This window comes from Populus euphratica, unplaced genomic scaffold, assembly GCF_000495115.2.
Source record: "Populus euphratica unplaced genomic scaffold, PopEup_1.0 scaffold589.1, whole genome shotgun sequence".
In the NCBI taxonomy this organism is placed as follows: domain Eukaryota; kingdom Viridiplantae; phylum Streptophyta; class Magnoliopsida; order Malpighiales; family Salicaceae; genus Populus; species Populus euphratica.
Window position 1 is genome coordinate 256,540 of NW_011500089.1, and position 11,962 is coordinate 268,501.

At 32.1% G+C, this 11,962-nt stretch overlaps 1 protein-coding gene across 1 annotated transcript; it reads left to right on the forward strand.

The window, feature by feature from the left end:
- Nucleotides 1-7,045: 7,045 nt before the first annotated feature.
- Nucleotides 7,046-11,330, forward strand: LOC105109094 (auxin transporter-like protein 2). Its single transcript, XM_011003691.1, has 8 exons — nt 7,046-7,420; nt 7,533-7,718; nt 7,857-7,969; nt 8,095-8,278; nt 8,526-8,623; nt 9,428-9,635; nt 9,738-9,995; nt 10,723-11,330. Exons 1-8 carry the CDS (start codon nt 7,265-7,267, stop codon nt 10,993-10,995), a joined length of 1,476 nt encoding a protein of 491 aa, XP_011001993.1. The 5' UTR covers nt 7,046-7,264; the 3' UTR covers nt 10,996-11,330.
- The last annotated feature ends 632 nt before the right edge of the window (nt 11,331-11,962 follow it).

An 11,962-nucleotide genomic window follows, 5' to 3' on the forward strand; every position in this document is an offset into this window, starting at 1 on the left:
TTCTAAACAACACTTTCAACTAAGTTTTCTTAGAATATAAATTTTCTATTTATATTCATGTTAAACTTGTAATGGAGGGATTTATTGTTAATATAATGGTTCGAGATTCGACATGTATAACTTAGGAATACTTGATGATTAAATGAAAAAATAAAGAAAAAGAAGAACACTATAATGATTTTAAGGTAAAAATAATTTTATTTATGTTTTTGGCAATTACATTTGAAAAGGAACAGCAAAAATAATGGTCAAAGAGGAAAATGCAATTGCATGAGCCTATTTGCAAGAGCCTATTTTTATTTAGCATTCAGTAGGCTTCCATTCTTCAAGTAGATGGCATGTAAGTCCCACATTAATGGAGTTAAAATTGAATGGAGACATTTTATTTTCCTTACAAAAAAATGGCAAATATATAATCTACATTTTTTTTAAAAAATGCAGCTTATGCTCTTTCAATGGAGGATTCTTTGATTCCAAAAATTGCTTCCAATATGGTGACCATAAAGGGTAGTTTGCAACTTTGCATGATGGTGTTTGTTGATAAAAGGATTCATAATCAGTACGGGCAGCTGATGATAAGTGATGGAGTTGACTACAATTGAAAATCAATGAGGACAGAATACATTATTTATAAGTACTGTTTACTTTTACATTTCAAAAATGTTTTTAAAAAAGTTTAATATTTTATTTTATTTATTTATTTTAAATTAATATTTTTTTAATATTTTTAGATTATTTTGATATACTAATATTAATTTTAAAAAAAATATTTTAATATATTTTTAAGTAAAAAACAATTATTGTTATACTTTAAAATATCCCTTTAAACACCTACTAACTATTATTGCATCGTAAGTCAAGTACTTGCAGGGCTGTTTGTTCTTGTTTTTTATAAGTATTTTAAAAAAAGTTTAATTTTTTAATTTTAATTTTTTTTTATATCGTTTTGGTATATCATTATTAAAAATAACTATTTTTTAATTTTAAATTATTTTTTATATCATTTTGGTATATCATTATTAAAAATAAATTTTTATTTTAATATATTTATAAACATAAAGTATTTTAAAAAATAACTCCACATGAATATGAAATGAAGCTTGTAGTTTCTAATCTCATCCCCCTTTTGAGTGCAAAAAGGCAAACATGGGCGTGCTGCTCTGATAAGAGATAGACAAGACTCATAAAAATTGTTCACCGTTAAAGGAGTTGAACTTATGCCTAAAGTTTCATACGGTTGGGGACCTTAATGATTGCTGAAGAGAAACTATGTGCAAATTTCTTCAATGAAAATCTCTCCGGATCTGGCTGGAAAAAAAAAAAAAAGGAACTCTGAGAAAGGACATAAAATGCTAATCTAGGGCGTTACTCATAAAACCTACCCAATATCTTGTCTCAGGTGGCATTCACATCATTGAGAGAGGATTAATGTTGCAAGTTAATTCATGATTATGATGATTAATTTTCCTTCAAGGAGAAACAAATCCGTAATAGCCAACATGTTTTGTGTTCTTACTTGTTGGTTCTTGCAATTAAAATCATAGCAAGGGATGATTATTGTTCATCATAAGCTATAACTTTAGCATGACCTATCACAATTGTGATTGATTTCTTTCTGCAGGCATGGCGTGCTAAATCCCACAACATGCTAATCTTGTATCATTAGTTAGGTTTTGTCTTTGTGTCCATTGTAAGTATGGCTTGAGCTTGAGGCACAATTTTGGAAAATAATTATTGTCTCTTAACCAAAATTATCACAGAAAATCGGACATGTGCCTCTTGTCTAATATATGGTTCCCCGTTTTAAGGACTCCAAAATACAGTTCAAAACACAGTTTTAGCCTGTCATGTCCATATCATCGATTTTAGTTTCAATCATAAGAGATTAGGACTCTCCATCTTTCCCTGTCTCAGCTGCACAATCTAGCTGTTTGAAAGAGCCCTGAAGCAGCTCATGAGATGAAGATTACTTAACTTACTAGCAATAGTGATATGGCAGGTTCCCACAATTTTTCCTAGAAAATGAACTCACCTGCCACAACTACTGGGAATGGTCATAAGTTAAAATTATATTTTGATGACATCATGGGATTAAACAAAATTACTTCTGGTAGACAGTGAGATGTAAATATTAACTAGCTCGTAATTAACCTTGAGAAATGATGCCAACAAATGGCTAAAAACCTCCACTGTATCTCCCACAGACAATGAGCATCCAAATTCATGAGAACCAAGAAAGATTGATAGACATATCAGAGATTATAGCTAGCCTCTACACAGTCGAAATGCTTGTATGTTCTGATGGAGGACAGATGCAAACAAGCAGGCAACAATATGCGGTGCTTTGCACTAACTACAATTGGTCAAAGGAGACACAATTCTCACAGAGAATGTTTCTGGTCCCAGTGGCTTGCAAGCATGACTTATACTAAGAAGTGTATAAACATGGAGCCCCAACAAACCCCATGAATATGTTCCACACCATCAACACAATAAAGGTTTTTTTTTTTTACACCTGGAGATGTCTTAATAATTTCAGCAACAGGTAGATGCATATTTCTTTTCTAAATAATTTATAAAAGACAAAATCATTGTGATGTATAATCATGAGATGATAGGTAATCAATAATCTCTCGAGGCGAGTCCTTCAAATTCAAAAAGAAGGGGCTGTTGAAGAAAATACACCGAGCAGTCTCAAGGAAAAGTGGAAAATGTACAGTAGGGATCTTGGGCATAATTTCCGTGGTAGGTCTCATAAAATTTCTCTCTTCGGATTTATCTGATATCACCTCCTGTCTCTCTTTTAAAAAAAGCAGTGCTGTGGTTCAGCACACTCTTGTTTTTCTTCCTTTTCTTTACTTTCTTTTTTCCCAGCCATTAATCCATGGTCATACAAAATGTGGTTATGCTGTAGCAAAAATAAGTCAAGGAGCACATCTTGCTGTCCTCAACTATATAGGAAGAAGTGAAGAGAATCCAAATGATGAGAAAACAGGAGAAATGTGAAGAAGAACGCAAACAGTCAAGCACATTGACAAATATCCAAAGAATTAAAACAATAAAATACTAAAAGAAGCAAGTACTTTCCTAGGACGCATGATCTAGAGAAGTCTCCACTGGTTTCTTATGTGGTCTATATATTTGTGCTAGTGTTCTTGATTATTTTAGTTACAACATGCAAATGAAGAAGGACTTTTGGGTTTTGGGCTTGGAGAGATGGGGAGGTAGTGTTCTCGAATTCACAAAGCTTAGGCCATGTGATAAAAGCAGCTTTCTTCTTCCTGTCAAGCGACAACGCCCGTTTCGCTGCAATCATACGGTCTCCTTGGTTATAATTTCTCTTCACACATTCCCTTGCTTATTATTATTATTATTATCATTATTTTTTAAGCTTCTTTCACCCCCCTATGTGCCTTGTTCTTATACAAATATTTTTGTTTAAATCACAGTTGCTTGCTTTTTACCTCACAACCCTTACCAAAAAACCCTTTCGTGATCGAGTAATTATCATGCCCTCAAGAACTAGAAATTATTTGTCCCCTTTCTTGAACATGGATATTGAAATTAATCAATTAAATAATGAAATGCAAAGTGGGGTGTTATAAAGATTAAACAAGGGCATGTTATACATATACAAAATTACTGCAGTAATCATCAACTTGGGAAGCGTGGAGACCCACTCGTGCGGAGAAGCCACCCACGCCCTCTAGATAATTAAGCTTTGGAGAAAAGCGATTACATTACGCCAGTAATTTTCAATTAAGAGCTAGAAAACAAACAAAATTTCCGGGCGGTTTTTTAATTTCAATATTAATTATTGAATTATACTCCATGTACCTTGATTACACTATTTTTTTATACTCTATTTAGATTAAAAGGAAATTATTATTTCTATAAATAAAAAGAAAAGAAAAGATTGCTTAAACTAAAAAAGCATATATTTGCGAGTGGAGATCGGGCAATATATATTACTCAAATTATGATAGTTTTGCGCTGATTGATTTTTTTTCTCTCTCCTAGTTTTCTCTCTTCACTTCTTGAAATTCATGTTAAATCAATCAAAAAAAATTTGTGCTCCTATTTATGTTTGTATTGGTCTTTTATTGTTTTAGATTTTTTTTATATTTCATTCTTTTCTATTTGATTTTATTTTGTTTTTATATCAAATATCATATTTATTCTCTTAATTGTTTTTTTTATCCTTTTCTTAACTTGTCTTTCTTCTTTTAATTTTTTCCTTAACATTTTATTTCATTTGTTTTTTTATCTAATTTTAGTTATCATTCTCATTCTTTTCATTATTTTTTTTATCAATTTCTTTTTTTTTGATTAAGTTGTTCATTATTTTATTTTATTAGTTTTTATATTAGAATACGCCCTTATTGTTTTGATTAATATATATTTTTTAATTTTTTCATGGTTAAGAATTTTATACGAGATTTTTTTAAATCTTTTATAGGGTCATTTCGATCTCATAACTAAAGTTATTGGTTTCAAAAATTAGCCAAATTTAAAAACCTTGTCTTTATATATATATATATATATATATATATTGTCTTAATATTTTTTTCTCCTTCCTTCCTTTGAGGTTGTCTCAGGTCTTGGTTTAGTTAAGTTAACACGGTTGTTTTGGATTTTTTCAATGTTTTTTTTTTCGTTTTATGCTTTGATGTTGGGCTCTTAGGTCTTGAGGTTTTTTCTTTTTATGTATTTTATGTTGGTTAAGTTAAGTTAACACGGTTGTTCATGTTGGGCTATTAGGTTCATTTAATGTGAATTAAGTTTTTTTTATGTAATTAGCTCTAATCTTTGTTTTTTCTAGGTCATTTTTATAAAAAATAATTTTATTAACTCAATCTTATGTTACGGGTTGTTGGTTAGTAGAGTGAACTTGGATTAACTCAAGATTTCTTCTTTCAAGTTTATTTTTTGAAATTTCTTTTTTACAATTTATCTTTTAAAATTAGTTTTGTTGGGCCGTAAGCTTCCTATTTTTCCACTTTTCCTCCCTTTAGGATTATCCCAAGTTGCAAATTAGTCATGCTAACCCCGTGTTTAATAAGATTATCATCATTTGAATATCTTTTTTATGTTAGAAAAAACTTGACTCATATCACGACGCAATGTGGGCAAAAAATCTATTGTTTAACTATTTGATAATCAATACATAATAATTATTTAAAATCACTTGAAAAAAATATTAATTTAATATTTTCCAGAGTTCAAATACATTTCAAAATCAATTATTATCAATGTTAGGCAATAAAACCTGTGAAAAATTACATTCTCATCAAAATTTTCAACATAGCCTGATTTATAATTCAACTATTGAAGGAATTAGTTTGTATTAATTTAAGTGAATCTAAATTTAAAATGATGTTGTTTCAATGTTTATTAAGATGTTAAATGACATCATTTTATTTTTTTAAAAATAAAATCATATTTTAATCGAATTATGAATTGATCAGGTTGTCTTATATAATACCTATTTTTTGGCTCATCAAGTCCAAACCTATATTTAGCTCAAAACTTAAAATACCAACCTAACGAGGATTTTTGCTAGGGAATTGAATTTTATCTCTTCTCCTCTAATCCTTCTCGTCGTGACTTCCCTCTAATATTCACCAAGAGATTCAATTTTAAACTTAAGTTTTTGGATATTAAGAATGGTTGAAAAAGCAAGTACGATGAATTTCTTTTTTGTTGTTTTGAAGAGGAACTTGATAATTGATGGATTAAAGAAGTATTTTAGGGTTTTTATGATATTTAATATATTAATTTGATATATGAATGATTTAAGAGTTTTCATTGTGTTTAAAATGTTAATTTTAGCTTAAAACAAACTGATTATGAATCAAAATTATGAGTTTCAGATGAACAACTTAATTGTTAGAGAATTTGCAATTTGAAAATTAATAGTTTAGGATTTGGGAAATTCCAATCAATCGATTGGCCAAAACTAGCAGACTGATTAATCCAATTCGGCTGGCCAGTTGGCTTATGATGGTAATCGATCGATTGACCCAACAATATAGTTTTATCGAATTTATTAGGTTCGATTAGTTTGAGTTATGTTCAGAACCGATCAAGTGTATCATTTTAATTATAGTTATGTTTTTGTCTATAAGTATTATGGATTATTTGTTTTGTTTTATCTAATGATGATAGTTTTTAAAGTGATATTTGATTTTCTTAATTTTGAAAAATATAATATTTTGAAAGATAATAAAATATTGTAAAATCTTTATATAATTTGTTTTATGATATTTATATTTTTGGGATTTAGTATAGATATGGGGTGTCTTTACAATACTACTCCGATATTGTTGATTATAAACTTAGAATTCGAGTTGTGAGATCCTAGGTTAACTATCATCTAATTTAATTTAAAATCCAACTTAATTTAATTTATTAAGTCAAGTTAAATTTAATATTATGAATTCTTAGGTTTTGTTTGAAATTGTGTTTTTAAAAATATGAATTTTTAAAAAATTCAATTTTTAACTTTATCATAACTAATATTTAAAGTGTAATAAGTTTTCAAAACTTTAATTTTGAAAAGGTTATTAAACACTTTTGACTCAACTGTTTTGTTACTCAGCCGAAAGTATTTGCAACTTTATCATGAATATTGTAGTAATTTTGTTTTTAAAGTATTTTATTTATAAAAATAATAATTTTTTTAAAGTATTTTATTTATAAAAATAATTAAATTATTGTTTTTTTTATGATTTTAATATATTGATATAAAAAATTATTTATTCAAAAAAATCATTGTAATATATTTTAAAATAAAAAAATATTTTTAAAAAATATTATGTTTAACAAAAACAATAAACACACGAATCTAATTCTACATGATGAGATCAGGAATTTGATTTATCAACGAACCAACTTGAACAGCGTAATAAAAATTACTAGCAAAAACCATAATCAGAAAAGGGAGCTTAAAAACATAATATCTCTTAAAAAAACACAAACTTTAAGCTCCAAAAAGTTGATACGACGATCTCTTCCAAAAACCCCGATTATCTAAAATACCTTTCAAACTCAGCCTTTCCCAACCTTCAAGAATACCTCTCCTGTCTTATCTATATATGCCACTACTAAGAAATGCTTCTCTTCACTTCCATTTCTAATCTCAGAAACCTTCTTTACTACTATTGACACACTATCTATCGCAGTTACTACTGCTATATCTACATAGTCACCACTTGAACTAATAACAAGTGAGTGTGTGTGCGAGAAAGAGAGAGAGAGAGCAATGGCTGCTGAGAAGGTTGTGGAGACAGCGATAGTAGGTAACTATGTGGAGATGGAGACTGAAGGGAAGCCTAACGACATGAAAACACGATTTTCTAAGTTCTTATGGCATGGTGGTTCTGTTTATGATGCCTGGTTTAGCTGTGCTTCAAACCAGGTTTTATATGCATTTCCTACTTACAATCTTTCATTAATTTTATTTTAGCATATTAAGTTATTTGTTAATCAGATTGCTTGCTTGCTTGCTTGTTCTTAATTCTTTTTCCCAGGTGGCTCAAGTATTGCTTACATTACCATACTCGTTTTCTCAACTTGGGATGCTATCAGGCATCTGCTTTCAGCTCTTCTATGGATTGCTGGGGAGTTGGACAGCTTATCTAATCAGCATACTCTATGTAGAATACAGAACAAGAAAAGAAAGAGAGAAGGTTGATTTCAGGAACCATGTCATCCAGGTTAGTAAATTAATTTTCACTCTCTACACATACAGAGAATACAAGACAAAGTTTTCTTAACTTGTTGATCAAATCCATGTCTTAACATGGGTTACCATGTTTATCTGTGTATTAATTTTATTATTATCAACCAAGCAGTGGTTTGAAGTTCTTGATGGACTCCTTGGAAAATATTGGAGGAACGTAGGTTTGGCATTTAACTGCACTTTTCTTCTGTTTGGATCTGTCATTCAACTCATAGCCTGTGCAAGGTTCGGGCTACAAAAACCTACCCCCTATTTAATCATCTTTATCATCATTTCAATTGTTAAATATGGAACTCTCCACGGCAAAGAATCACCAGCCTGACCATTGGGTTTCTTTAATTTTGATGCAGCAACATATATTACATAAATGATAATCTAGACAAGAGGACCTGGACTTACATCTTTGGGGCTTGTTGCGCTACCACAGTGTTCATCCCTTCATTTCACAATTACAGAATCTGGTCATTTCTTGGTCTTATTATGACTACTTACACTGCTTGGTACCTCACCATTGCTTCCCTCCTTCATGGCCAGGTAGCTATTTTCTCCCACCATTTTATTATTTCAAGCACCAAGCTAGGATTGCATGCAATAGAGCCATGACAGTTGACACGTTTCCCATCACATTAGGACAACCTGCCCTTCACATGCTATTTGTCTTTGAACTCTGTCAAACCAAATCCTTTCTTGTCAAGAATTAGAATAATGTTTTGTTACATTAAACTCTTAATTGATATTATAACGTGTTGATGATGGTAATGAATGGAATCATTATGTGCAGGTGGAGGGTGTTAAGCATTCGGGCCCAACAAAAATGGTGCTATATTTCACTGGGGCCACAAACATTCTCTACACATTTGGGGGACATGCCGTTACTGTGTAAGACAAACCTAGATTTATAGTTCGTGTCTTCTACGTTATTTACAGAATTAATGTTTCTGAATTTCTATGAATTGTGTTAATTAATGTCTTTTCTTTTGAACTTGGTCATAAAAGTAATAGGAAAAAAGGGATAAAATTTAAGAGGATAAAATGAAGGGCTTAACGTCACTGTGAAAACGACTGATCCTTCGATTGCCAGGACATTATCTGTTCGAGTGATCATCTAATGGCCACCCTCTGAGTATGAGCTTTTATGGCTAATTTTTTAATGCTCAAATTGCCCTTTGTATTATTTTAATATATTTTTAAATATTTTTTTTTAAAAAAGTAACAGTAAAAAAAACTTTACATGCATGAAGCCAATCATCTTTTCTACTTGTTTCTTTTGCTTTTATCACTAGAAGATGCCAGGCGGGGTCCAGTTTTATCAGTGATTCCTGTACTAGATTTCTGGCTGAGAAGGAAAAAGACAACTGTCCAGTGACTCCTTTACTACTAAATTAATGCAAGAACTTCATTAAATTCCTGATCTTTCGATTTCAAATGTTTTAGTTGTCCTGGAATTTGTGCTCAAAGGGAACTAAGATCATTGCTCGATTTTGTAAACGGGCTTTTCAATAGCTAATAAGCTAGGAACAAAATGGGATGAGGTGAAGTACGGAAAAATCACCACTCAATTAGTCCCAATTCAATCTTACTCAGACTCAAAAGAAATTTGGAGCTGGCTCAGAGCTGTACCAGCAGGAAAAAACAATAGAAATTTTATTAACTTAACTAAAGAAATGAATTTTGGTGTAACAGGGAAATCATGCACGCCATGTGGAAGCCTCAGAAATTCAAGGCCATATACTTACTGGCTACTCTGTATGTTCTGACTTTGACACTTCCCTCAGGAGCAGCAGTATACTGGGCATTTGGTGACACGCTTCTCAATCACTCCAATGCCTTTGCTCTGCTCCCAAGATCTTCCTCCAGAGACATGGCTGTCATTTTAATGCTCATCCACCAGGCACGCACCTGTACACATGCATTTATGTATACATATATTTATACTTATGTGCGCGCGCGCATTCATAAATAACGAAGTAGTGTTCGTTTCATGTGTTTGCAGTTTATTACATTTGGGTTTGCATGCACACCATTATACTTTGTGTGGGAGAAAGCGATAGGGATGCATGAATGCAAGAGCTTGTGCAAAAGGGCTGCCGCTAGATTGCCTGTGGTCATTCCCATTTGGTTTTTAGCTATCATCTTCCCATTTTTTGGACCTATCAATTCCTCAGTTGGATCGCTCCTTGTTAGCTTCACGGTCTATATCATACCTGCCCTAGCCCACATGTTCACCTTCAAATCATCTGCTGCAAGAGAGGTACTCCACCTTCTTCACTCCTACTGGTACTGCTTTACTTTACTATCCTCTCATCTCTTAGATCTAAACCTAAACATGGAGAAGCTAGCAAATTAGCCTGAGGATGCTTGCAGGTGGAAATGCCTGCTTTTGTCAGACTTCGAATGATGTCGAAGCTTGACTGAACAGTAGTAGCTAGTGAAAGAATTAAAATTCAATATTTAAGCCTGTCCAAATCTTTTTATAAACTAGAGATGATGGCGTTGTGTAAACATCAAGAATGCAGAGTGGTAGGGTGTGGTCACTTCCTAGCAGACCAGACCCGGATCTTTCTCCTAAACGGATAATGATATGATTATCATCATATTGCGAAGTCATATATAATTATATGTTGAAATATTGATGAATTTAAAAGGATGAAAAGTATATTTTATCATTTCCTAGATTTAAATTTAATAATTGAAAAGGGAGAAGCAAAATATGGTTAACGATTGTTTTGGGAATCGGCTTGCAAAAACGCAGGCGTCTCAGAGTATCTATTCGTACCTGAGATTCTTCATATCTTGTTGTTTCTACTCTATTAAATTGTCTCTCTTGATGCACCTTTTTCTTCTGTACACCGACAAGCAGTAACATATAAATAGAAGTCCCACAAGAACAGGAAGTCTCAATACGTTCATACTCGACTCGATATTTCAATTTGGACACTGTGACTTTCTGTTTTTCTGATTAATCGTTGTGATTGCAGAATGCAGTGGAGCAGCCATCAAAGTACACGGGAAGATGGGTAGGAGCGTACATGATCAATACATTTGTGGTGGTGTGGGTGCTAATTGTTGGGTTTGGATTCGGTGGATGGGCTAGCATGACAAATTTCATACACCAAATTGATACTTTTGGCCTCTTCACAAAGTGTTACCAATGCCCACCTCCGACACTGGCACCACCATTGCCACACCTCAATGCCACAGCAGCTCCTCCGCCACTTCACCACCCACAAAACCATACTCGCACCCCTTGATTTTGGCCACATAAGAAATTGCTTACTCCGAAGTTCCCATATTATTCGTCTCCATTCCACCCTTTGATCAAGGCCATGCCGTCTTAATCAGCTGCTCGATAGGCCGTGGACAGAGAGGATAGAAAACTCATAACGTGTTTGGCTAGTCAAATTTGTCAATGTACTCATAAAACAAACACGTTCCATCCTGTTTTTGTAATCATTCTGTCTTTAATCTGCTTAGAGAGTTGTTTTGTGTTCTACATGGAGGGGAAAAAAGCAGTAGCAAGAAATTTTTTAACATCTTTTAAATTTAGATATGAGATGCCAAAATGTTCCGCACCTCCCTTAGCCAAGATCCTACTTCCTACCATTGCCATTCTCCTCCAGTATCCTTCTGCAGGAGTCAAGAAACAGTCATTAAAGGGGATATCTTTGAATAGACCCTCTAAAAACTTGAGGTTGTATCATTTAATTAGAGGTCTTAATTTGTGAGAATGAATAATGATGTCAAATAAGTTATAACAGAGACTACATGGAAATGAAAAAAGACTAATCAGCAAAGACTTTAGTAAAAGTTTGCAACTTATAGTTCTTTAAATTTAAAATTTTACAGTTATTCAAGTATTTTTTTACTTACTCTAAAGAATCACTTCAACTAAATGATCTAAAGAATCACTTTAACTAGATGATTTATCATATCTCATTTGAAGAGTGCTAACACTTGTCTTTTAAACATACCGCATTCTCCTTTAAGCAGACTAATCAGCAAAGACTTTAGTAAAAGCTTGCAACTTATAGTTCTTTAAATTTTAAATTTTACACTTATTCAAGCATTTTTTTGCTTACTCTAAAGAATCACTTCAACTAGATGATTTATCATATCTCATTTGAAGAGTGTTAACACTTATCTTTTAAACACACCGCATTCTCCTTTAAGCATATCAATTATGCTTGGTCTGAAATAATTTATCAAGCTCTACACTAG